The 27,609-nt window shown below is 40.9% G+C and overlaps 2 protein-coding genes across 2 annotated transcripts; one reads left to right on the top strand and one right to left on the bottom strand.

The window, feature by feature from the left end:
* Window positions 1-730: 730 nt before the first annotated feature.
* On the bottom strand, window positions 731-9,237 carry ZFAND1 (zinc finger AN1-type containing 1). The gene is made up of 8 exons (XM_041464523.1): window positions 9,114-9,237; window positions 8,033-8,075; window positions 6,640-6,679; window positions 6,153-6,280; window positions 5,976-6,067; window positions 4,990-5,114; window positions 3,775-3,930; window positions 731-3,631 (listed from the first exon to the last, which is right to left on the bottom strand). Exons 1-8 carry the CDS (start codon window positions 9,166-9,168, stop codon window positions 3,461-3,463), a joined length of 810 nt encoding a protein of 269 aa, XP_041320457.1. The 5' UTR covers window positions 9,169-9,237; the 3' UTR covers window positions 731-3,460.
* Window positions 9,238-10,388: 1,151 nt separating this feature from the next.
* Window positions 10,389-27,277, top strand: CHMP4C (charged multivesicular body protein 4C). The gene is made up of 5 exons (XM_041464545.1): window positions 10,389-10,721; window positions 17,818-17,995; window positions 19,223-19,337; window positions 21,889-21,997; window positions 24,145-27,277. Exons 1-5 carry the CDS (start codon window positions 10,526-10,528, stop codon window positions 24,207-24,209), a joined length of 663 nt encoding a protein of 220 aa, XP_041320479.1. The 5' UTR covers window positions 10,389-10,525; the 3' UTR covers window positions 24,210-27,277.
* The last annotated feature ends 332 nt before the right edge of the window (window positions 27,278-27,609 follow it).

The following is a 27,609-nucleotide window of genomic DNA, read 5'->3' as shown; positions in this document are numbered from 1 at the left end:
GAAAGGATGGTTTGGCTTGGAAGGAGCTATAAAGATCATAAGCAGCCTCTCTGCCGTGGCCAGGGATACCTTCCACTAGAGCAGGTTGTTCAGAGCCCCATCCGACCGGGCCTTGTTCCCTTCCACGGGCAGGGCATCCACATCATCTCTGGGAAACCTGTGTCAGTGCGTCAGAGCCCTCACGGAGGGCGAGTTCACACAGAGTTCAACGATTTTTGAAAGCAATTTGCAGTGCAACTGATGCTTCTTCAATATTAATTAAAATCCAAGCCTTACTAATACCAGTTTCTTTTTTTTTTTCTTTTTTTTTTTTTCTTCTCTCTGTGGTCTTTTGAGCCCATGTTCTGTCGTCAGGTAAAGGAAAAACACTGAGGGCTTGCTTTGTCCTTACAAATTGCAACTGATGGAACTGACTGTCCTATGCAAAATGGTGATCTGGCTAAACAGGGCAAGGGTTGCAATTTGCTTTATGGTTAATATAATCATAAAATGTCGACCACACCAAAAGAAGCAGTCTTACCCTATTGCCCCAATGCCAACTTAATGCACAGCTAGGCCAAAGGGGGTTAGTTTTGTCCTTTCCACATCACTGAAAAAATTTCCACTCTCACTGAATCTGTTGTGTGAGGCAAGTCTCTGTGCAACTCCGCATTTCCTCCTTCCCATCTCATAAACAAGAATAAGCCTGCTTTTTAAAGTATTCAAAGTCATTAAAGAGCTACAGAGATGCTAAGTTGTGTTTTTATTGATTATTTTGCAAATCGTTCTTTACAAGGTTACACCAAAAGCACACAGACCACTGAAAGAGGCACTTTGGCTCAGATTCAGTTTTTGTTGAGGCAAGCAGCTGTACATGCCTCAGTACAATCTATACAGGACTGCATGAGTGTTATGAAAAATGGCTTTTTGACATCATTAATGTATACTTAAGATTACAGCAAGGGTTTTACAGATTCCAAATTCTGCATTCACCTTAAAATCAGCAGAAGTAAAACAGGAATGCCTGAAGTTCTCTCCTAACAAGTATAAGAATTTTCCAAATCCAAACCACAATTTCTATTCCAGCTGAAATGAAATTTTGTATTTTATATATGGGGCTACTAGGAGGAAAACTAAGCTGCAAGGTATATTTATGTGTCACCTGATAAACTGGATGAATGGAGGTGATGTATTGATAAAAAAAAGTCTGCAGACCAGACTGATCACACCCCAGGGTGCACACTTTTCCAGAACAGACACAGAAAATTGAGAAAATAAAAGTATGAGAGATTACTGCCTGCTTTCTTAGTGTGATATATTATTTCTTGTTTAGAACAGCATTGCCCAGCCAATCTAACAGGTCACGATCCAAGCAGAATCGAACTCTTGGTGTTAATACAACCTTTTCCAAACTGTTGCATATATTACAAACACATGCCAGGAAACCTTGCAGCAATGTTTGAACTGGAACAAGGCCAGGAGCTGCTACCGCAGCATCTCATAAAGCGTTTATAAATCCTTGACCATGTGCATTCTCTAAAATTACAGCTAGAACAACTAAAATGCTTGATATTCACCTATTTTTGTAGTTTGGCTGAAAGCATGTTTGTTGTAAAATCAGGAAGTATTTCTTTTGATAAATTCCTTTTCTTGCTTGCATAACTTTACATATGTTTCTTTACATACATTTTTTTGGCTTCTACTAGAAGTTAAAGTTCTGTTTTTTAATTCAGAAGTGAAAAAATTCAGCACCTTCTAAGCACAGACCTGTAAAATCAACAGTGGCTTCAATTGAGAACTGATTCCTCTGAAGTATTTTGGTCTTTTTTTTCAAATGTAGTTGTTGAACTTTCTGTATGAAAATGTGCTAAGATAATGAGTTTAAAAAAACAAAACGCTAAGTAAAGGTAGATTGGAATCTAAACAGGTAAAATGAGAACAGTTCTAAACTAGGCAAGGTCCTAGAGGTATGGAAAAGTTTCTGCTTTTGTTCCTAGTACCATTGCTTAGGGTGGAGTTTTCGTCTCTTCTCAATTATTTGTCAGACTAATTTGGTTTTGCTTCTTAGTTTCTGAAAACTACCTCGAATGTGCTTCTGTGTACAATCCTATACACATTCCTGGAATAAGATGATAGTGAAAACTTTTTGGAGTCTTATCAACTGTGACTTGCCATGTTTGTACTGTCATTTACAGGCTGACAGACCTTAGCCATTACTGGCAATTGATGAAAGCAACCATGCTGGTACAACCTCTGAGGTCTCCCCAAAGATCGACTTCCTGCATCCCAAGTCTATCTTCTCTTCATCCACAAACAAGTGTTATTTCAATTGTTTTGCCTGCAAATGCCAAGGCAGAAAAATCAGGAGCAGAAGGAAGGGTGTAAGTGGAAAACTCTTGAAGATTTAGCAGAAGATTTTCTGCTAAATAAAAAGGGAAATTACTCTGTTGCACAAAAGTATTTTTCACTTGCTTTTGTAGCAACAGGGTGGGGAAAAAGTTCTGTTTAGGGCTCTTCCCAGCTCACTGGTTCCACAATGCTGGTTGGGCTCTTACTGCATATTCTGTACCACAGCAGCCTAAGATAAAACGAGAGATGAATAGACAATTGCAGATTAAAAGGAGGAAAATAAGTAACAAGGGAAAAGGGAACTGTTCCTCTTGTACTGGAAAGCAAGATAACTGGAGAGACAGGCAGGGGAAAGCAGAAAAATGCTCCTGTACTTTCCACTGACAAAGTCAAATCTTTGTCTGGAGACAAAGATTTCCAAAATAACCAGCCTCTGACAACCCTTTCCTTCATGGAAACCAAAATCACCTTCGTCTGACATCCAGTAAAGCAATTTATTCACACCTAAGTCATGTTAAAACTACAGTAAAGAGCACTGAGAAGCAAAATAAGTGACAGGCTTACCGAGCTCTTTTATCCCTCAATCACACAAAAAGATTTACAATCAGGAAGACACCTGAGTGAATTTACTTTTGTTTCATAAAGCTTTCTTCCTAAATATCATTAAGAAAAAAATGTGAACCTGGTGCATGGACAGTGCCAGTTTCCAAATGCAATCAAATCTGTTTGTGTAGATGTAGAAAAGATGCTGCATTAGCATAGTATGTTTTTTTCCTTCAGAAAACTGTCATACTTCAAGTTTACATTCTCATTATTTATTAAGACATACTGTCCCCGCCACTTACACAAAAATAAATACCAAATTTAAGAAAAAAATATTGATATTATACAGTTCAATAGAGCAAGAATTTATTCTAGAATGTGAATACCTGTAATATTAGTTATTATACTTTTCCTTTCAGGACATAGTTCTTCTGTCAGTCAAGCAACTGAGAAACTGATGGAAATTGTGTCTTTACAATGGAAGACAGATTCTGGCATACCAATGATTTTAAAAGAACACTGGACTTGCTTTTTAATACCATGCTTCTAAAAAATACTGGATTTTTTTATTTTTGTAAAAATTTATTGACTAACTAAAGTAGGATTCTGTATCTTCTATAAATAGAACATCATTATCAAGATACTCCAGAATTATATTCCCTCCATTGTACAGTGGATAGTCCTTATCAGATAGCCATGTTTCCAGTGTGTGCTCAAATGGCAAGGCTTCTCCAGAGGCAGTATGGCATAATCTCAGTTTCTGCAAGACAGATAGGACAGAAATTAACACCAAAATTTGCCTATACAAGATGAAAGAAGTGGGGTGGGAGAGGCACAAAAGGCTAAAGAAAAACTAAAACCAAAATGCAACAACCTGGAAAATGTTTGTTATTGCTGACTTACCTGGGACGTTGATTTGTTGTTGTCATTTTTAAGGCTTGCTAAGGAAGCTGCAAAATCTACTACTTTGCCAATACTCCACTTACTGCAAAAGAACATGGGTTTGCTTTTCTCTTTGCTCCCTTTTGGTAAAAATACTTGAAAGTAAATTCTTTCTGTCTAGAAAAACATGAAAAATAAGACAAAAATTAAAACAATTGATGAAGACACAATGCCAGGGCCTCACACAGGAGGTCACCTTTTCTGGGGACCCAATGGATTGTGGGCAGGAAATAAGCCCCCTGATTCACTTGGCAAATTAATTATGTTGGACTTCTCCCTTGAGCACCCGAGGGGTGGTGCCACACCCTTACTGGAGATAAAATAAGGAAGGCTTAGGGAAAGTTTTAGCTTGTGGTAAAGCTGACGGTCTTACCACTCTGGCAGGATTTGATCAACAGTTTGCTGACACTCCCATGCCCTCTGCTGTGCAGTCTGACAATGACATTCATTAAAAAGAAAAAAAAAATCCAGGAATCCTAGGACAATCATGGAGTTCCCTGGGCGTCCCACCTGTCCTCAACGTAATGGTGCAGTCAAGAAATGGAATGGTCCACTAAAATGAGCTCTAGGGCAAAGTTTCCTTATGGGAAAATGAGGTAAAGCCCTACCTAAAGCTGTTTGGTGTTTAAAATAACCAGTAGACACCCTTCAGATGCCCACTGGAAGATTTGACACTATCTGCAAAAAGGGTGCAGGTGATAAGGAACCACAAGCTAAGATGTGCTATAAAACTCTGTGCTGCACTACTTACAAAATTGTGCTACAGTGATTCTAGAAATCCTGTTCTAGTCTAATAATGAAATTCTATGCTGATCATCAAATTCTGCTAAAATAACAAGATTTAATAAACTCAGTGCTGTCATCTTTCTGCCAAGAATCCCCAGATGACCCTGTTTGTCCCTGCCGTGCTATGTGACAGCCATGTGGCAGGAAAACACATTTCTGCTATGAAGTAATAGAATTTGATTCCACTGCTCCTAACTCCACACAGACATCTACAGACATAAAACAAGTGAGATTGCTTTTGGGTACCAGGCTGACATGTGCATTTAAGGGATTGTGGTCTTGAAAAATTAAATCCAAAACCAAGCTGAGGAAACTCAATGAAGATCAAACAATTTAGAAATCTTTCTAGTTCCTTTGAGAATTCATTTATTGAAAACAAACATCACTGACCTGAGGCAAGGACTTGTCCCCACATGCGTGCATTTTCAGTTTCATTAATGCCACTTTTGCTGCTGTCTCACTGTTTTTTGCTCCTTTACGTTTTTTGCTTTTCACTTCGTCACTCTTTTTAGAATCTGAGAACAATATTATTCCTGTTAGTGTGATCATTCTGACAGTTTCCTGAGCATATTATATGACATAGTCTGTTGGGTCTCATTGTATTGCCAGGGATCCCATCCCTTTTTGTGTCTGTTCATATTTTCCCAACGTCATGTATCAGTATTTTCAGTTCTAGCAGAATTCCTTTACATTGAAACGTAGATGAACATTATCACCATGTAAACACAGGCTGCAAAAGCCAAATAGATACAGATTCTGAAGTTTCTACACCTGTGGCCACCACAGCATTCATATGGTCCTCCTTTCTACACATAATCCCACTGTCCAGCTGGGCAGTGCTGTTTATTCTCTCACAGCATTCATATGGCAACATTTCAGATCCTCCTTTCTACACATAATCCCACTGTCCAGCTGGGCAGTGCTGTTTATTCTCTTTCCTATCATAGAGCTTGTTTAAAACCTGCCAAACATTACATGGCAGAATTAGACTTTTTTGGGCATCTTGATTATTAGATGTGATCCCAGCATACTGACATGTACATCCAACACAACTGCATTATTTGCACATGAATTAATATGTAAACAATAATGGCTAGGTACAATTCATTATAGTATAGCACTTGTAGAATGACAACAAGACAATAATTCCGAAAGAAACCTGTACCCTATTTATTCTTTAGAGATTCTCCTTGTACTGTTGTTTTGGCTCAGTTTAGATAAACAGTATTAAATACTGACATGTAAGTTTAGGGCTATTAACCAAGGAACTCCCATCCTTTCTTCTTATTTGGTCAAACCTGACCCCTCAAAGGAGGTCAGAAACTCAGTGTTCTGAAAAAATATAAGAAAATTAATATATATGCCTCTGTACTTGCCTATAATATGTTGAACAAGCTGCTGGGTGGCAGCCATTCGAGGTTTCGGTGTGTCCAGCTTCTCACATTCATGGTCTGATTGATGACGATGTCTGTAAACAACACAGTAAAACTTCTATTGCATTTTCCATACATTAGTGAATTAATATTGATGTTTAAACACTCTGTTCCACTCACCTGAGACAAAAATGTTTTTCACAGTAAGGACACAACACTGGCAAAAGCTCCTTTCCATTGCAGTCCTTGTATGAGCATGGGTAAGATCTGTGCTGATCAGGTTTCACAGAACTGTTTCTTATATTCACCTAGGAGTAAGTACAAAATATTTTGTGTAAATAAACAGATACTACAGATATAAGTTACCATCCCAGCTTTCTCAAAGATCTGTGATAGCTCTCCATTCTATGGGCAAACCTGGTCCAGCTATTCTCTCCTACTTTTGCCCTGGTTAGGTTTAGCTCAGAGGCTGAAAAAGAATTGTCATCCTACTTAATGTCAGTATACGTCTGAGAGGAAGAAAAAGAGTAGATTAATTTTTTTAAGCCTTCCACATTTGGAGTTAAATAATTCATACTTATATACCATATGCATTTATCTAGTCTGAAAACACACAGCTAAGTTGAATGGAATTTTAATGTAAGGCTGTCATGCAATGTTAGATTACCTCAGAACACCCATGAGCATCCCGGCTCCTGTGCTGAAGGCTTTGTGGAAAAAGAAGAAAATATCACACTGTTATCAACATTCCAGGGAAAAAAACCTGCATGTGAAAACATTTAAGTGTTTAAAGAGTAATCTGACAAGTTTTATCATGGAAAAACTTCAATTAGATAATGAATCTTCTCCAATGTTTGTTCTATCCTATGCATTTCACTTCTTGAATTGACAGATCTTATGCTTTCTCAGAATGTAAAACATTTAGCTTTTGGAACTTATGCCTCAAGATAAACAATTCACTTCAAGAGAATGAAGACATCAGCATGTTTAAGAGTTCAGTTCAAAGCAACCAGAGTTTGTCTGTTTTAATGGATTTTGAATCACCTTCCATAATGGCAGAAATCCCTTAATGGCTTCTGATATGTTAGCATGCTTAAGAGTTCAGTTCAAAGCAACCAGATGTTGTTTTGATGGATTTTGAACCACCTTCCATAATGGCAGAAATCCCTTAATGGCTTCTGATATGTCAGAAGTGAAATCTACCCCCAACTGAGTTTCTCTCAGCTGCCCTCTGCTAATCTGAAGTGTAAATCAAAGTGCAGGCCGTGATTTCAACCTTGCAAGAAACCTCAAAATTTTTTCAAGAAGAAAACATAATCAGCCACCTCCTTTTGTGACAAGGTCGCCCATTTATATGACACTGGGAAGCCAGCAGATGTGGTGTTTTGCATTTTAGCAAAGCTTTTGACACTGTCTCTTAGAGCGTTCTTCTGGACAAAAAGGTCCAGCACACAGCTAGACAAGGCTGTAGTACTATGGCTGAGAAATGGCTGATGGTTTGGGCTCAGAGAGTCACAGTTAATGCAACTGCTTCAATCTGGTGGACAGTGGAGTTCCCCAGGGCTCAATTTTAGCACATTGCTCTTTAGTATTTTTATAAATGATCTGGATACATGTTATGGTTGCCAACTATTCTAAACAAGGAAAAGCTGTCACCTCCCTTGAGGGTGGAGAAGTCACACAGAGAGATTCTTGATAAGACTGGAGAGCTGGGCAGTCACCAACTGTATGAAATTTAATGAGAGCAAGTGCAGGATTCTTCACCCGGGATGAGGAAATCCTGGTGACTAAGCATACAACATGAGGAAATGGAAAGAAGCTGTGTCATGGGAAGTTCAGGTTGAACATTAGGAAAAGGTTCTTAAGAGAGGTTGGCTGGGCACTGGAGCAGGCTTCCCAAGGAAGTAGTCATGACACCAAGTCTGTTGGAGTTCAAAGGCTGTCTGAATGACGCTTAGTTGTATGGTTTAGTTTTAGTCCTGTGAGGAGCAGGGAGTTGGATTTGTTGACTCTTGTGGGACCCTTTCAACTTGAGGTACTCTGTGATTCTATGCACTTACCAAAAGATGCCTGAACAGCCATCACATACAAAGGGAAGAAAATCTGAAACCAAAAGATTTGTTTTCAGTTAAGACAGCATGGTTGTTGTTTTGTTAATAGTTTCTAGCTTAATTTTCACATGATTAACTTTTGCTTACCAACATCACAGGGTAGGTATATTTATAAGAATACTTAGCAACTGCATCTACACTTCAGCTAGAAGTGGCTTTTGTTAACTCCCCTAATTAATATTACAGAAAAACATATGAGCAGGTAAATTACACTTATATGCATTCCAGAAGTTAGAATTAGGCTTTAAATTAATTTTTTTTTTCAATATCAATCTATGACACTGGAACGTATGGCTAGCCATCAAAATTACTAATTATGTTAAAAACTGAATTTATTGCAAGACCACTCAGAACACTGTTTACTGACAGTGGACAATTTACATTTTTTTTAATGGGCTGCCAACTGGAGGAGATGCTGGCTCTTTGGAAGGGAGAGATCTCCTCCACTGGACAGTCATAATGATCCTGCCCCTTCTTTACATCATATCGTACATACTGTCCTTGGGTGATTAAAATTGCACACGCTTCCTAAGCTTCCGTACACATCCCCTGCCTACCACATAAATTCTTACACATAAAATCACATCACTGTCTGCTAAACTCCACCACATCATTAATGGCAGCAAATGCCAGGTGCAGTCCACTACTCTGCTTCTCCCTCCTTCGGACTTTATGCTGACAGACCACCACGCAACTGGACCACGCAGCTCAGCTCACGATCGTCTCGATCCCTTCATCTGAGTGGTCCCTCAGAAAGCTCTCGCTACAGGCGGTTCTGCTGCTTCTTTCTGAGAGGCGACATTTCCAGTCACACACTCCGAGATCACTGAAGGCAAGCGAGTGTGAGGAAGGGGCAAGCGGGCTCTTAACCACCCAGTGAGACAACCGAGGTGACAGGAGCTGGCACTAGACCGTGCAGGGCTGCAGCAGCACAGAGGACTCCCCGATCGGGGGGACACCCCTCGCAACCCCGCACCGTCCCCGGCCCAGCGTCCCCGTCTCCGCCGGGACCCGCCGCACTCTCCCTTACCGAGCTGGCGGCACTCGGGCACGCCGCAGTGCTGCCCCACCTCCAGCTCCGCCATGTCGGCGGCACGCAGGAGGCGGAGAGGCGGCGGGGCGGGCAGGGTAGCGCTGCGGAGGGGCCGGCGGGACCCGCCCCGGGGCGGGCGGGGCAGAGGCGGGGCCGGGGGCGGCCCGCGCCGGGTTGAGCCTGAGCCCGCCCCTCGGGCTCGGAGCTGCGGGGATGCCGGCAGGATCGGCGACATCAGCGGGCTCAGGGCAACCTAAGCGGCCCATGTCGGCCCAAGCATCCGCCTTCAGTGGGTCCAGAGCCGCGGCTGGTGCTCCTCGGGCTGTTCCAGGGGAAAAGAAAAAGGCATGATTTGTGCCTTATTTGTGTCGCTGTGTGCGTCGTCCTTTGGGGCAGAGCCTTGTTCCCGGAGGCAGAGCGGAGGTTGCCCGGCTTCCCAAAAGACTTCCTGCCCCCTGCGACCTGTTGGTGCCACTGAGGTTTCCTTAGCGGCGCACCCACCACTTCTGTAAAAAAAACCACATTCCTTCAGAATTCAGTGTTATGTTCCCAGCCCTGACCCGCGTGCACGCCTGTGCCCGAGGGTGATGCCCTCCCAGAACACGTTCCCGCGGCATGTCTCTGGGTTCTGGGTTCCTCAGCACGAGAGAGACATGGATCTCCTGGAGAGGATCCAGCAGAGAGCTACAAAATTTTTCGAGGGACTTGATTATCTCCCTTCGAAGAAAAGACAGAGAGTTGAGCCTCTTCAGCCTTGAGAAGAAGAGACTGAGAGGGGACATCACCAATGTCTATAAGCATCTTACGGGAGGGTGCCAAGAGGCTGGGGTGAGGTTCTTCTCTGAGGTGCCAAGCAATAAGACGAGGCAACAGGCAGAAACTGGTGGCATAGGATTTTCCACCTGAACACGAGGAAGAACTTTTTTATTGTGTGGATACCACGCAATCGAACAGGTTGCCCAGAGAGGTTGTGCAATGTCCCTCCTTGGAGATCCTGAACCGCTTAGATGCAATCTTGTGCCATGTGCTCTAGGATGACCCCGCGACAGCAGGGAGGCTAGCCCAGGTGACCCACTGTGCATTCTGCGATTCTGTGACACGGGAAAAAAGTTAGGGGGAAAGCACAAACTCGCAGCCGCCTCCGCAGCGCCGGCCAGCCCCAGGACCCTGCGGCTGCCCCGCGGAGCTCGCCGGCTCCCCCCGCCGCTCTGCCCGGCGCTGGCTGAGGGCGGCGGCAGCTCGGCCTCCGCGGAGCCGCCCCCGGGCCCGCCCCGCCGCCAGGTGCGGTGCCGCCGCCGCCGCCCGTGGGCTGAGGACTTGCTGTCACGGCGTGTGCCGGGCAGGGAGGCTCCTGAGGACCGGGCAGGCCAGACCTTTCCGTCGGCGGGCGCCGAGCTGGGATCGCCGCCATGAGCAAGATCTCCAAGTTCTTTAAGGGGGGCGGCTCGGCCGGCTCCAAGGGCCGCGGGGGTCCCTCGCCGCAGGAGGCGCTGGCCCGGCTGCGAGAGACGGAGGAGATGCTCAGCAAGAAGCAGGAGTACCTGGAGACGCGGATCGAGCGGGAGCTGGCGGTAGCCCGGCAGCACGGCACCAAGAACAAGCGAGGTGAGTGCGGGCCGGGCTCCGCGCGGTTCAGTCCCGGGGCTGGAGCGCCCTGGGTACGAGGGACACTCGGGTCTCGCCGGGGCTGTGGCTGGGTCACCTGGCCCCGCAGGTGTGCGGTGTGCTTCAGCTGTGCGCTCCGAGCAACTATCACCACACGCCAGGCGAGATGGTGGTTTTGGCATCGATTAGTGTTTTCACTAATCGTGGATTCACTAATTTCACTAATTGTGGATTCATATGGCGGGATGGGAATTTGTTATTCCTCACAAAAGTACTGTCTGTGCTTTCCTATGCGATTCTGCTGTTCGTGCTTTGCACCGCAGTCGATGCAGGCACTGGTTGGATACACGGAGGGCAAAGTACTGCTGCTCAACAGGGGAAGGAATCGCTGTTTGGGGGCTCAGCGTTGGCTGGGCAGGGGGCGAACGAGATGAAGAATGTGCAGATCTCCTGTATATTCACGAATTAATGCACGTTATCCCCATTGCTGACAGCTGAGCAACAAAGTGATGCAACGATTTGTCCAAATAATGTAAGAAGTATATGTGCAACCAAAAAAAGAATGATAGCTTAGAGCATTAGTAACTACTGCTCTGGGACGCTGTTAGCTACAAAGGAGAGGATGCTAAGGGGTCAGAAAGCCTGGCTCCTGTGTATATTGATGTTGCCACCCCTGGGAAGCAAATGATGGTAGTCAGCGTCTTGGGGATATACAGGCCTCAGAGAAACAAGTTAATTACTTCCTGAAGTCGCATGGAGACCTATTTGCCTGAGCTGTATTTTAATTTAAATGCTTAGTAATAGAAGAAGATTATTTCGAATTAAAGATTTGTGATGTAACAAGAAAGTAGGTCTTTTGCCTGCTTGTTCTGTTACTCAGTAATTTAAAAAATAATGCCCTGTAACTTTGAACTTGTGCAGAGCTGTGTGTTAGAGGTGTCCTGGTTAGCCCTCAAATGTATTTGTAATAATTTAGCATTTAATAATTATTAGAAAAAGCCAATTTAGCTAAACTAACTTTTATTTAAAATGGATTTAAAATTGTGGGCCAAGATGGGACAGATTTGAAGGCACAGTTGAGGGAGTAAAGTCAGTTGAGAGCTCAACTGAGACAGCTGCTCAAGAGAATGGGCGCTCACAATTGTCACAATTGCCCCAGTCTCACACTTTCTAGTCCTCTGGCTTCAGCTGAAGTGTCTCGTGGTCCCTTGTCCAGGTACTGGCACCTCTGTACTGTCACAGTGAGCTAGTTCAGGAAGGTGATCCAGCTGGAAGCTAATTTACTATGGGACAAAGTGACCAGGTGGCTCCTGGGGCTGAATTCATTGTGCAAAAGCCTGAGCTGCAGAGCTGATACAAGCAAACATGTTGGTTCCTATGACTAGCAATTCCTGGTTAAATCCAGACATGCTGCTCTGGAACTTCATCCCAAACCTGAAATATAAGCTGGCACATTTGCAGAAAGAAGAAGCATTTCCTGCCTCGCTCCTGCCTTTGTACTGCTCCCTTCCTTTCCCTTAGCAGAGCTCCCTGAAGGGTGTGTTTCAGAAAGCTGAATGTTGTAAAATATTGTGGTTTTCTTTGTCTGGGTTATTCTTTTTACCCAGGATGGTTTAAGTTCCACTTACCAGTTGACCTGGTAGCTACATGAGTGCTTGTGCTCCTGTGAAGGAGAGAGTGGGGCACAGACTTTGAGAATTTGCTGGGAAAAGGCAGATCTGCTTCTTCTTTAACTTAGCTGGTTGATGGTGGTGTCAGGTGTGTTGGCCTTTTGCTTCAGGCATGCAGCATTTGATATCTGAACATCATTGTTTCTACTGCAGCGCTCAATATGCAATTGCCCTAGTTTTTAATCTATTAAATTGTTCATGGAGTTGTATTGCAAACTGTAGTGTTGAGCTGATCACTGTTAAAAATAGCTGCCTTTTATTTTGTCATTTGCTCAGGGACCTACAGTTAAGAACGATAACAAGGCAAGAGTAGGGCTAAAAGTGCAGTGGGACAGTTTTTATTCATGCCAAAAATGGTTCTAAAACCAAAATGGCATAACCTAAGTACAGTCAGAGGAGAAACAATATCAACCATATATTGTTTAAAATATAACCTTGCTGTGCCAAAGTGCTTAAATTTAGCAGGATAGTCAGTGAACTTAAATCCCCAATAATATGTCTTCATTTGATATGTCAATTGCTTTACAGTTTAATTACTGTTGATTTACATTGATATATTAGCTAGTGTGTAGTACTGTAGAGCTCAGAGAAAATCTGTGCTAACCACCATCTATTGTAACATTATGTAAACATACAAATGAGAGAATAAAGGTTTTCATCTACACTGCCTTGTTGAAGTAAGTGTTTTGGAGGGACATCACTGGTTATTTTTAAGGTAAGTTTTTTTTTTTTCTTTATTGCATCTGTGTAGAAGCCTATGTAAACTAAAATAGGGCTGTCTGCAACTGAAGCAAGATGTATCTAGGGATAGAAAATGCACCAAATTAGCATGATCTCACTTTTAGGTGCATGAGTCTGAGTCAGTTGCACCAGCACAAGAGAGAGCAGATTCAAGCACCAGCAATTTCTCATGACTTCATATGACTCTTGAATGGGTTTCATGTGACATCAGTAGGCTTAACTTGATTTAAAAGCTGTAATGCATTAGCTATGCCATAGATGTGAAACATCACTGAAATACTCCTGGCTTTTCCTTTATGAAGTATCTCTGCAGTTCCTGTACCTAATCTGAAATTAGCTATCCTTCTGATGTGATGCATTTCCAGCATTCCCCATTAACATCTGGTTGTAGCTAAACCACTTCAGGGTTTTTTGTTTGTTGAAATTCCTCCTGAAAAGGAGAAATGTCATGAGAAGCAATATTATTATGCCATGAGAAACAATATTTTTTCACAGTTAGCACTGAATTCTAATGTCTCTCCATTCCAGGCACAGACTCTTTTAAAATCTCTTGCTGTACTTTTTGGGGGTTTCTCAGTTTCAGCCAGTGCATAGCTGCCAACTCCATCTACATACTGGCTTTTCTTATCCATTGTTTTAAAGCACATAGAAGAAAATTTAAACAACAGGAAGTGATACTGAATATTTGAGAACTTTGTTTAAAAGGAAATGTGTTTTCTGAAGCATGCCTGTAATTGTGAAAATAACATACACATGAATGTCTGTTGTTTCAGCCCGATGTCCTTCACAGATCCTAAAAATATAAAAAAACTTAGTAAAAAGAATAAAGTTAAGCCATCCAGAACAGGATTAAATCTTAACCATAAAGAATCCCATAGTACTGCTGAAGATAAAACGTATGAAGAAAGTGGGAATAACAGGGTTTCACAAGTAGATGCTGCTAAATATGTTGTGTGTTACGATTGGGCAGGGCTTATGTAGCCGTGTAGCATTCCTTTTCAATGAGTTGGGTGTAACCAGGAGGCTGTGGAAGCCAAACAATGATGTGGTAGGTGTGTGTTGTGGTGGACAGGACAGTCACGCCTACAGCAAGCTGTGGGACAGGTTGGGAGTGAGGGTTTCTGGCAGGGACATAAAGGAAAGCCCTTGGTGTGTCTTTGCTCTGTGAGTTACAGTGGCTGTTCTCTGACTTTCATGATCACATTTCAAGTGTCTTGGCATGAACTGGAAAACTTATAACTGGTCCAGCTCATTATTATTCTTGATTTAGCTCCTCAGTTGTAACTGCATGTGGCTTCCTCCACAAGGCTTTAAGGACTATGAGTGCTGATAATGAGCCTAATTAGGGTCCTATGATTTTTGTGGCCTCAGCAGCATTGCCTTCAGTTGTCCCTGGAGTGAGGGAGATCAGAATCTGTGGTCCATGAATCCCTTGCAGTCCTGAGGTGGAGGTTTGTGCACTGTACCCAAGAGTGAGATGTGATATTTTCACAGTGGTGTTACATCTTCAGAATAAACATTCTTTTCCTACTTCAGTAGTTTCCTCATGGGAATGATAAGGATTTTTAAACAATTGTTTTATTTCTGCTTCAGAAGATGATGAGATTGTTGGTGCTTTCTGTACTGATGGGTGTTGGTGGTGTGCTTCACAGGTAAAGGTGGTATTACTGCACTGTTGCTTTTCAGTCTGATCTGTCATGAAACTATGAGAAGGGTGCACAACTCTTCCTATGCCATTACTTCTGTTTTTCCTTTTGAAATCTAGATATTCAGTGTGGCCAGGATTCTTACTGCAGACTGGCCATTTCTGCTTCCTTAATAAAGTGTCAGCATTGTAGCGATACTGGAAAAGCGCCCTTCTGAGTGTTACTAAAAGGAGTTCATTAATATGCAAACTTAAACTGATATCACAGTCTTCTTTTGTTCCAGACACCTTGACTATAAAATAAAAACTTATATTAAAAAGAGTGGTTCCTAATCTGTGAGCTGTATCCTGCTTACTGGATTCAGGAGTACAGGAAATGTGCTAAAGCCCAGCCAAGTACTGACATTAAAAATTCAGGAGTTGAATTGGCTTTTTTGGAGCACAAAATAAAAAGTGTATGAGACTGCTTTTGTGGTTTTTTTTTTTTTTTTTTCCTGGAGAAGCCTTCCACCTCTTCCTGAATTAATTGGTGTTAATTACACTTGCTTCCTCAGACTCTGCCTCTGCTCAAACTCATCCTCTCCAGGCTGTCTTCCTTCTTTGAGATCTTTGGAATGGGGAACACAATTTTTCAGTGCCATTCTTAGACCTTCAGTGAAGTGAGTTTCTGTTCTTTGCTCAATTTCATTATATTTTAATAGATATGTTCTTCTCCAGTTTGGTAATTAGAATGCGGTAGCATTCTAAAGCAGAAGCATTTCAGTCCTGTAAGACTTGCACACAAATTTAAAAATGCTTGTAATGTGCAGTAGAAAACACTAAAATTCTAGGTGCTTCATAAAACACAGGCAAATAGATTTCAAACAACAAGGAAATTCTCATAAATTAGTGATAGGAGCTGCTGTAGCAAAATACTCTGCAATAAAGGGCATTCATTTAACACAAATCAGGAAAATCATATAGTGTGGTGTGAGAATTTATAATGCTTTGGTTGATAAGGAAGGAGTATGAATTTATTTCCTATGGACTGCTTTATTCTGTAAGTCACTGGTAAAACTAAAGAGAAGGAAGATAATGTCTTGCACCACAATAATTAGGAAGAGCTGTTTATGAATAGCTGAAGTTGCAGAGAGTTTAGCTTCTCCTGTGTTTTCTTCATTTGGGTGTAGCTTAATTAAATGAGGAAATCCATTTTCTCTGTGAGCAGCCAATAATAACAGGACCATTGCAGAGTCCCATTTCTGAAGAACACTGAGTAGAAAGATTCCCCATGGTAGATGCTTGCTCCAGCTGAGTGCTCCTCAGTCCACAGGGCCTCAGAGTCCTCTCTGGCCCTGCTGGTGTCATGCACAGTTTCAGACTGTTACATTTGTCTGGAACCTCTAGCTTCCTAACCTAAGAATCCAGGATCAAATTTGATCCAGTGGAAGCTAACAAAGGAAGTGGCTGGTGTCTTAACTCTACCAATACTAAGCATAAATAAGTAAGGAAATAAATAGGTAAAGATTGTTTGGGATAGAATCAAAATTAAGTATTTTAGAATTGCCAGTGAGAATTTTACACTTCTTACATTTGCTGTGAGCATGACATCATCGTGCATGCATCATTATGTGTTTGTGCAACTTCTTCAGAATACGCATGATGTTTGAACCATCCCCCAAAACCATCCCCCAAAACCTGTGAAAATATTGGATTTGAATGCCTTGATTAATCTATTGGGATTGTGATTTGCTGTCCTGAAACATCTCACTGCAGGTGGTGGAAGGCATTTTAGCCTGTGAGAATGCCTGTTCATGTGCAGCTCATGATGAGCAATTTTGATCATGTTCATTCAAGCATTTGTCAACAAAGCATTAATATTTTTAGCGTGCTGTTACACACCATAAATCTTTGTGCCCTCCTTTGGGGAATCTTAATTTCATTTGAAACGTTGTGTACCCCAGTGTCAATGTTCAGTGTTATTGCACATGGGCAATTTTAACAGGATTGGAACAGTAGCTGCTGCTGATGGTTGAGTTTGGGATGTTGCAGGGCTGCTGGGGCTGGCAGGCTCTGAATCTGTTTAAAAAATTAAATGCAGGAGACAAGAGAAGGAATGGGGGTGCTAATAACATTGAAAGAAGCCAAACATGGGTTAACTCAGTCTCGTTTAATTTGGTGGGATTTTTTTAGCCTGGCACATGTGTAGTTTGGAAAGGACTGTCATCAGGAAATGCTTGTGGCAAAATTGTGTGTGCTCCACACCCTGAGGCCAAGAGAAAGTTCTTTTCTCCTCATGCTTGTCACGTGCTTTCATTCTGGTAATGATTTACTCTGGGCAGAGTACGCTGCTCATAACTTAGTGAATATAAAAGACTAATCTCGACAATTTACAAAGATCATGGGGTAGCTGGATTTGACTGTGCCCATGTCTACTAAGTTCTCTGTGTTTTTAAATTCTGAGGTTTAAAGATTACATTCCTAAGTGGTTGTTAAGAAATAGATGAGCTAAAAGCTGGAGAAATCCTTCTCTGATCTGACCCTTCTGCCTAGCTGGGCCATTTTGGCCCTCTGTTGCACTTCACAGTTATTGCTGCTGAGATGAAGTTCAGAAAGCGCCATTGGTGGAGTTGTGGTTGTCATGGCAGAAATTCTTATACTGTCTTCCTTAGGTTTTACTTACATTTTACAGCTTATTCTTTTATTCTCTCTTCTGCTTCCTCCCTTCTGACTTCTCTCTGATGTTTTTCTTTTTCCTTCCCATCTTCCCTGCTTTGCTTGTGTGCACAGGACGGAGTTCAAGATCTCCCACAGTGAGGAAGATGCTGCTTTTCCTTGTGGTGCTAAAAGGAGTTAATCTAAAAGAGGCTTCCCAGCATGTTCATGCAACAGCCTGTTGGTGATTAACAGGCTGCTGATCTGGTGTGGTCAAAGTTTGTCTCCCTCATAGTAAGGTAGGAGGGTGAGAATTATAAATTCTGCAGGTCAGCTTGATGCTGAACTACTTGTCCTTGCATTTGCTATGAAAACACACAACGTGCTTTGCCTCTTCCCATTCCAGCTGCCTTACAAGCACTGAAGAGAAAAAAGAGGTATGAGAAACAGTTGAATCAAATTGATGGGACACTTTCGACCATTGAGTTCCAGAGAGAGGCATTGGAAAATTCCCACACCAACACAGAAGTGCTCAAGAATATGGGTTACGCTGCACAAGCTATGAAAAAAGTACATGAAAATATGTAAGTGTTTTCTAGTAGCTTCCAAGTTGAACTTACTAACCACTTTGAAATTATTCCATTACTACAGACTGTTGTACCAAGTTAGTTTTAACTTCATTATTGGTTCAGGCATTAAATGTCAGGAATGCTGTTAGTGCTATAGTGTTATATTTGGCAGAGAAATATAATTTCCTAACAATAAATCTAGAAGGAAGTTCACTTAACTGGTGAGATCTGTTTTTTTTAGTCTGTCTTGGCAGTGGAGAGTGGCCTCTGCCCTTGGTTTGTCTAGAAGGAAAATCTAGTCATAGAAACTAGGTGGACTCTTTTCCTCAGAATCCATAAGCTGGGCTGTGGGATTCAAAGTATTGATTAAATGCATCCCCTTTCCCCACCCCATCCCCACCCCCCAAAAAAAATTACTTTTTTTTCATATGTCCTATATTGTTTCAAGGGGTGTTTTTCTGCCTGAATAAACAGAGTTAAGTCAGAAGGGTTGTTTGGGGAGAAATAAACAGGAACTGAAACAATAACAAAGTTAACAATAAGGGGAAACCTTTAAATGGGGTACAATTCTGTTAAGTTCTCCCCAGTTCTGGTGACAGTTAAACATCAAAAAAGATCCATAAAATCACAGAATAGTTTGTGTTCAGAGGGATATTTAAAGATAATCCTGTCCAAACACCCTGCATTGAAGAGGAGCATCTTCAACTAGATCAGGTTGCTCAGAGTCCATCCAACCTGACCTTGGATGTTTCTAGTGATGGGGTATCCACCATTTCTGGGCAACCCGTTCTGGTGCTTCACCACCCTCATTGTAAAAACCTTCTTCCTTGAATCAAATCTAAATTGACCCTCTTTTGGATTAAAGCTCTCTAAATTACCCTCTGCCCTTCACAACAAGCTGTGTAAATGTTTATCTCCATCTTTCCTCTAAAGCTCCTTTAAGTACCAAAAAGCCTGTAAAGATGCTGATCTGGAGGGATCTGCCAATGGGCTGTGACTGGCTGGCAGAGGTATGAGGAGCACAGAGAGGGAGAGACAAACTCTGCTGCAGTTTGACTTTTGTTATAATCCCAGCATGGAAGTAGCTGGTCTGGGTGTGCGTGAGGAAAATTATTCCCTGTGAATTCTGATGTTTGTAGAGTCATGGGCATAAAAAGAAAACAGGGTCTGTTCAAGTGAGTGTGTTCTGTAGGATTTGAATGATACATCTTTTAAAAAATTGTTTCCATGTTACCTTGCCAGGGATTTGAACAAAATCGATGATTTAATGCAAGATATCACTGAACAGCAAGATGTTGCCCAGGAAATTTCCGATGCTATCTCAAACCGAGCTACCTTTGGTGATGAGTTTGATGAGGTTAGTACTTCAGGCTTGTGAGTTTTAATTCTATAGTTACTCTGCCGTGCAGTTGTTTGTTTCTCAAGAAGTGTGGATGTGAAATTCCTTGGTTCTAACTTACCCTGTCTAGGACAATTGTAGAATTTTATTATAAATGTAAAAAGTAAATCATTATATATAAAATATATAATGTACTAAATAAAAATCTGTAGATGTAAAAACAGGAAAAAATTATTTTTGTATCAATTTTAAGAAAAGCATTTTTAACTGCACTTCTGTAGTTATTGTTCTCATAGTGACCTTGGAAGAAGGTCACTAAAACATGTAATTTGTACTACTCCAAGTGGACACTGAAACATATAATTTTTTGTTGCTCCAAATAGACATCCATTTGACTTAAGTGCATGTCCCTATGTCATGGACAGTCTGCTGTTCATAATTCTGAATATTTGGACCACTTTTTTAAGGTCATTTTTAGTGCTTGGAGATGCAGGTCCTTTCCCTGTTGCGCAGACCACAGAAGTAGCTCTGACAGGTAGAACTAATACCTGTTGGAGGCAATAAGGTTTCATTCTAAAGCTCTTTTCTTCTGAAACCCCCACAAAGCATTTAGAACCTTCTCAAAATTTGTTGCAGTAGCTTTCATCCAGTGCCCCCAGATATGATTTTGTACATCTAAAAAGGATATAACTTATTTCTGATCCAACCGTGGTTGAGGACTCAAGGGTGAAGGTTACTCCAGATTCTTGTAATCTGTGCAATGCACAGATGAGTGTCAAGCTCAATATCACCAGTTTTGTTTTGTTTTTCAATTCTGTTTCAAAATGGTCAAGCACTAAGAATCATTTGAAGAATGTCCTGAATACTCAAATCACTCACTGTATTCCCAACTAATTTGTTCCTATGTTCCCAAATGGACAACAAACTAAAATAGAAATGCTATATCGCACATTTTGCTTGATTGGGAGGAAGAGGAAGTTTCATTCAACAGTTATAATTTGTTGAAAATAATAATGAATCTTTGTATTTTGTTTCCATTACCTGTTTTCCTGTATTTCCCCTTGGAATGTAAATAGACTTTCCAAGAAACATTTAGTCATTACTGGCACAAGGAATGTGATTTGGCCTGAGCTTCAAACAATTGAAAAATATCCTACCACCCCAAACAGCTGTACAGTGTCTTACTTTTCAACAGAGCTTAACTTTTTGGAGTCTAGGCTTAGTAAGCATGTTGTAGATTGACGTGGAAGTTCCTAAGGGATACCAGTTGAAGCTGGTGTGCGTTGTTCCTGTTTGGGAAATAAGCCTCTGTCATTTGGAGCATTGTTGTACCAGCCTTTGCATAGGAGCCTAATACTTAGAGTAACTGGGAAACCTGGTTTGGAGGCTACTGCACCTTAACAGTGCTAGAATCAATGACTTAATTGCTGGGATATAAGGTGGTTAGTGTTGAAGGATAATATTTAATTTAATTTTTTTTTTAAGGATGTTTTTTTTCCGTGCACTTGTATGGATTTTCTCTTCACACATGTGCCGTGGCTGTAAGGAGACCATGGAAGCATGTGATTTCTCCTGCTCCAGGCACAGTAGCATAAGAGTTCCTTCTCCCTGTGTTGGCATAGTTTTTGTTTGCCTTAAATTATAAAACCATGAGAAAGTAAATGCAGGTATAAAGTCCTGTGGTGGCTATGCAACTATCATTTTAGCTTCTACATTAGTGATAAACAAAGTATAAATGTGTAGGCAGAGCCCATTTCAATAACTAATAGCTCTTACTTTACTACTTTTTTGACACTTACCCCAGCTCTCTCCAGTTGTTTTTGTCCATTGTTTCTTTTAAACCATTTTATCAGTGTGGCAAAGGTCCATTTCTCCACGTATATGTAACATTTAGCTTCCTTTCTTTGGGAAATTTCAGCTGAGGAGTAAGTTCCTTGCTTTTTTGAAAAGCATAGAGCCTTTTTATTTTTAGCATTGTACAAGTGGATTAGATCATCTGTCCAAATCAGCCTCTGCACCTAAAAGCCCACGAGTGCTGCGTGCTTCAAGAGTGAATACAGGACCCAGGAGGGCAGTTTTGATTCCAGTGCTGCTTTGAAATCACATATAATCCTGCATGTATGTGATAGGGCTGAAGCATAATGTTTAATGACAGTCTGCCTTATAACCAGTGGAAGGTGGTTGCCTTTTAAAATGGGAGAAATGGCATGTTAAAGTTAGAATCCATTGAAGAGTACAGGCTCTAGATTTGGAATAAACCTGAGGACAGCAGAGAGTGGAGACGCCTTTTACTGCCATATTTGCCTTTTTGGCATGTATTGTACTGCTGTTAGTTTTAAGTTTATTCCTTGTCCTGTTTCTAACTTTTATTGTCCTATTTTCAGTGTTCTGTTAAGGTTTACTTAATTGCTCATACTTCGCAAAAATTGCACATTTAATATGCTGTTTCTTGATATGACCTTTCAGGTATAAACTGTTTTTTCAGTAGTACTTTGCTTCATGGTGGTTTAATGTGCCCTTGAGTGTAATCACTGTCAGAATTTGTAAATAATGTTTTCCTTGAATTTAGGATGAGTTGATGGCAGAATTAGAAGAACTGGAGCAAGAAGAACTGAACAAGGGAATGAGAGATGTCAGGTTGCCAAGTGTTCCGTCCACATCTCTGCCTTCTCGCCCTGGTAAAATGCCTGCTTGCTATTTTACATTTCTCATGATTAAACCATGCTGGAAGAGAGGGTTTCAGATATGCATTTAACTCTGTTATAACTTTTAAAATGTTATAAATTCCTTTCCCTATTTTTGTATCTGCTTAACAGAAAAAGCAGAGTGGGATTCCATTTTTGCTCTGTGAAAGCACTTAGGATGAAATTCTCTGTAGATGTGGGGTGATAAACTTGGGGTACTTGACCTTGCACATATACTGATGAATCTCCTACTGAGATGTAGTAAGATCATTGAGGAATGGTCTTTTTTGCCTTTTTTTTCCTTCTTTTTGGCAATTAAATCCTTAGTTTCTTTCAATTAGAGTCTGACCTAGTTTCCAAATGTTTATGTCGTAAAGATACAGCTTTGCAGGGTGGTGGTTTGATATTTTCCACTGGTATTTTAATTAGAAGTGAAGGAGGCATTGGGAAGTACATATTTAAAGACGTGTTCATTCCTTTGCTTTCTTTGTACTGAACAGGCTTATTCCTGGTATTAAATTACAGTTTTATTTTTCTGTACTTCTGCCCTGTTCATTTTGAATTCAGCCAGAGGCAGTCAACTTTTACTACACTTTTCACTGTCAGTTGAAAGACTTGCTGTGTATTGACATTAATAAAAGAATATAAATACTTGATGGTAAGGACAGCACATAAGTGACACAGGTGGTTTATGGTTTCTGCTACAGAACAGGTTACCTAGACCAGCTCAACTCAGATACTATGATATGTGTTCTGGCAGATTACACTTAAATCCTGAGAAGCAGTTTAAAATGTTCAAGCTGAGACTGTGGCCTCATCTACTGAACCCAGTTGCTGAATAGCTTGTAAAAAAAATGGATTTAGAAAAACAGTGAAAATTCAGTCTGGCCATTTATGATTTGTTCATACATTGTCTTTCAGATCCAGCTGTGCCAGTTGACATTTTTATTAAGCCCAGACCATCTCCATGTGCTTCTCACTATTTTCATTTTCTACATCCATCTGTATGGCTGCTTTAGGCAAGATGAGCTGGTTACAATTATATAGTTCAAGGCTGTGAAAAACTGGCTTATGTTTTCTGCTGACTGTTACACAGCAATAGCAAACTTAGACCAGTTGATGGATTTATAATGCTTCTAATTGGAGATGCATGTTGCCCTCCTGATCTGGAAGATGAGGAAACTGCAATGAAGCGAGGCATAGTGACCTTCCCCAGTCACACAGTGAACCTGTGACACTTGCAGAAGAGGGACAGAAGCTGTGGTCCCCCAAGTGCTTCTCCCACCCCTAGTCCCTGAAGTGGTGGTTGCAGTTCCCCTCTAGACGGTGGCTCCTGGCCCTGCAGCTGCCTCAGGTGGGAGCCAGCTGGCTGCTGTAAAGGGGCACACGCAGTGTTGGACCCACTAACAGTGTTCCACTGGTGGCTGGAGAGATGTGCACAGCCCACAGATGGAGGAGGCAGCCTGAGGCTGAACCTTGGCTCTTGGGCATCTAGTTTGCAGGTCAGCAAATGAAGCCAGTTCGGGTGAGGTTTTAGTTTAGTGAATGCAGATGATGTGGGATAGGAGATTTGGGTACAAAGTGTGTGTAGGACCTGATACAGAGCTGGGAGTTGTTGCAGTGACTACAGCAGTTAACTGATGTCACTTGAGCAAAGCAAGTTCAGGAATGTCTTTCTCCATTTAATAAATGACCCCGCCCATTAAAATGGGGTGAGTTCATCCAGAGACTTGCATGTGCAGAACCTCTCAGCACTATTTGGAAAGGTAGCAGGATGTGCAGCTGGCCAGCATAGGTCATTTTTCTTGTTTACCTGGTGGTGAGAGAACTGACAGCATTCTTGTGGGCCTTTTCTGGTTGTGACAACCTTTAGAAATTAAATATTTTTTCTGTGTGAGTATTTCAGTAGGAATGACTTCAGACCTATATTGTGAACTTTAGGGTTCCATACAAAATAATGATGGGGCAAAATAGTCACATTTCTTATGAGTGTCATTCCTGCATTACTCATGTTCAGCTTGCTACTCAGTAAATTGGTCTGAGATCTTCAAACAGAAAAGCACTATGCAAGACCTCATGCTAACAGATAGAATGGTTCTGACTGTTACATTAATTGATGGTTATTGTCTCTTTATCTGCAGCATCAACCAGGAAAAGAGCAGAGGATGAAGATGAAATGAAGAAACTGGCTGCCTGGGCTTCATAAGAGCATGGTCTTTTTATAACACCAAACATTATAGTGCAGAATGTAAAGAGCTGTACTGCTATTTTATAACCACACTGATTTACTGTGGTTGCATTTCATACAGGCTGGGGTTTTTTATGGCAAATCTTGCTGAGACTAGTGTTACTGCCATATTACAAAACTAGCTTAAAAACCAGCAAACAAAAGAACTAAATAGTTGCCTAAGCCTTCAGGCATAATTTTCTTAAAGCCTCATCAAGAGATTTGTTTTATTATTAGTATCAGTTTTTAACAGATACTATCTTACCATATCTGTTGGTTTGTAAAACCCATGTGCCTCACTTATGCTCAAAGCTGGATTAATTTTTGAAATGAGAAAGCTAAGTAAGTCATCAGGGCCCTATAACTAGAGAGTTATTTGGTTCAGAATATTTGAATATTAGCAAAACAGCTTAATACGTGTCCTCACTTGCAAGTTCTTTGAGCCCAAGAACTAATAACTATTCATTTGGACATGAAGATTCAAACAGTCAGCCTGGAGCAACTTATGCTGTCCTGCATATTAAGAGGAAGCTCTTCTATAGGCTTATTGAAGTGGAATGTGTTACTTGTTTTTACTGGCCAAAATGTCCCATGCACTTCTATAGGTCAAGTTGAATTGTATTTTGGACTATTTCTGACTAGGTTATAAAATTACAGTGATCAAGGAAAGCAAAATGTCTAGGTTCTTGCAGATTCCTGCCAAACACTACTGATTTTCATTAAGCCTGTCAAAACTCCAGAAGAGATTTGACCTTCCTGTGTTCTTTTCCTCTACTTGTCTTTCTAGGATGAGTCTTTACTTTGTATCATAATGTTCATCCTCATCGAAGGAATTAGAAACACACTTTTAGTCATACAATTTCAAAATAGTTTTAATTTCTGAGCATCTGGTTATTTTCTCTTAATCAGTTTGTGAATGGAAATAATACCAGTGTGTTGCATTTGCAGGGCCTTTTTAAACCCTGCTTAAAAGCTGATTCTGGGTTCCTTGTCAAGTTGGTGTGTTACTGTCCAACTGACAGTGTTTTAGCCTAAGGAAAAAATGCCATTCTTGAGTGCTAAACTGCTACATATATGGAGAGATTGCTGTTCAAACACAACCCAAAAATTAAATAGGCTGCTTTGTATTAACAAAGTGTTAAATAAGTCTTAAGCTCTATGTTAGTACCCTACTGTCAATTACAAGGAAATAGTAGAACAGTGTGGAGTTCCTAGGGGTGTAAGAAGCAGAATCCTTGATCTAGGTTTCTTGTTTTCAAATGAATTTAAATTTAGTGATGAGTGAACCACTTGGGGAATAGTGGTGGATTTGGTTTCTGTAGATCTTCAGCAACAGAAGACTGACCCCTACTCCTGCAGGCTTTATCCTGTGATTTGCTGGGTGTTCAGCTTCAACAGGCTTCAATAACCTTGAGCTTAGCAGATTTTAGATTAAGTATAAGCAAATATGTGTTTCTAGACATGGTCTGCTCAGAGCCTTTCAAGTTGAGCCCCATGGATGAAACCCAAATTGTATAAATCCTGTGGAGAGATTGACTTTTTCGGGACTTTCATTCTCTGTGGAGGACTTGCTTTTGGATTGTATCTGTATGAGAGCTGAATCAAGCCTTGCCACTTTGGATAATTTTCTTACTGGAAAAAACTGGGTGTGGTAATTCTGTCCTAAAATTTGGAGGTACCAAGAAAATTGTCCCTTTTTGTTGAGAGTAGAGAAAGTCTGGAATTATTTAATATTTGTTTAAATACAAAATAGGAAAAAAGAGAATTGCCTTAAATTTAAAAATACATTTTGAACTCTCAAGGAGTAGGAAACCAAATACTAAAAAAATGCTACTTGGTTTTAATGCTTGCTGAAATTCAGCATGAGATGCTAGCTGAAAGCAGGAATATTTAGTAAAATAGCAAATATTCTAAGTTATTTCAAATCCATATCCTAACCCTTCTGGCTTGAATCCTGTGTTCAAGGTGTGCAGTTTATGCAGGTCTCTGAATTGTGTACAGAACATATTAGCACACATTGGGTGTATGACTGTGCAAGGCTGGCAGTGTGCTTGTGGACACTTCTGGTATTTCTAAATATGAGGCCATGCCAACACAGTCCCACAATGCTCAGCTCTTACATAGGTAGCACTTGGCATATTTGAAGTGCTCTACAACGTAATGGGTCTCTAAGCTTCCATTTTGAAACTAAAGTGACTTTCAGTCTGCTTTGGAAAATGTGGGCCTGCTGTTTTTGAATAAGAACTTTCCAAGTGAACACCCCTCACTGGAGACAAAATAATCCTGTAGAGATCTTCTCCTTTGCAAACCAGCATTTGACTGCTTACTTCCAGGAATGTTTTGGCCAAGTGTTCATCCTGAAGAAGCTTCAGGTGTGTTCAGCTTATTAATGTTCAGACCAAGCACTTTAAAAACAAAACCTTTGAAAGGTGAGGAAATGAGACTGAATATTCAGGTGAGTTGCTCTGAAAGCCTGTGTATAGTGGCTGGTGATGCTAAAAGACAAACTCATGTACCAGTTCACAGGCCAGGATGTGAGGTTGGTGAGATTATACTCAGAAACACTGTAGTGATGTGCAGAAAGGAAAATGCACCGTGGACCTCAACAAACAAACTGGAGCATTTGTTGCCATATTTTTTGTTTTTGGACAACAGTTTTCTTCAAGGGAAAAGGGATTTAATTCAGCAGAGGGAGTGGCCCTTTCCTATGTAAATTCAGATAACAGTGGGACAAATGGCTCTTTCTTATGTGAACATATGCCTCTCTTCATGCCAAGATGGTATTTGTTTAGTATGTAAGCAGCTGAGAGTGAATAGTGTCAATGTGTTATTGTAAATGTACCCTATTAACTGGAACATATTTTACAGGAGGACTGTGGTAGCAGATGGTGTACTATAACTGACTTCCTTTCTTGTTGCTTATTTATTCTGAGGTTGTTTTTTTCTCCTAACAGGCTTAGACATTTTTAACCTGGATAACTTTAAAAAGGGGAAAAGATATTAATAAAAAGTGAAACCAATTCATGTATGTATATATATACGCACACTGTAAATAAATACTTTGGTGTCATGTTTGTGTTACATGTTTTTGTTAAATTTCTTTTCCTATCAGGCAAAATTCTAAGTACCCTCCTTATACTGTCATTAGGATATAGTGCTCTTTTAAAGGATTTGAGAATATTTTGAAACATTTTTTCTATGTATTAATCTTTCAACAGCCAGTCAGAATTCAAGAATTTTTTGAAGTTGGTTTGGTTTAGAAAACAACCAATCCCACCCCAGTGTAAGCTGTGGTGTTTGGGCTGCATTCCTCCATACTTAACCATTGCATTGCAAGAAGTTAATTTAATATATCCTCCCTCTCCTCCCCTCTGACCTG

The sequence above is a fragment of the Pyrgilauda ruficollis genome, unplaced genomic scaffold, assembly GCF_017590135.1.
Source record: "Pyrgilauda ruficollis isolate IOZ18807 unplaced genomic scaffold, ASM1759013v1 scaffold18, whole genome shotgun sequence".
Classification (NCBI taxonomy): domain Eukaryota; kingdom Metazoa; phylum Chordata; class Aves; order Passeriformes; family Passeridae; genus Pyrgilauda; species Pyrgilauda ruficollis.
Note: the sequence above shows the minus strand (reverse complement) of the source record. Positions and strands in the feature narration are given on the sequence as shown.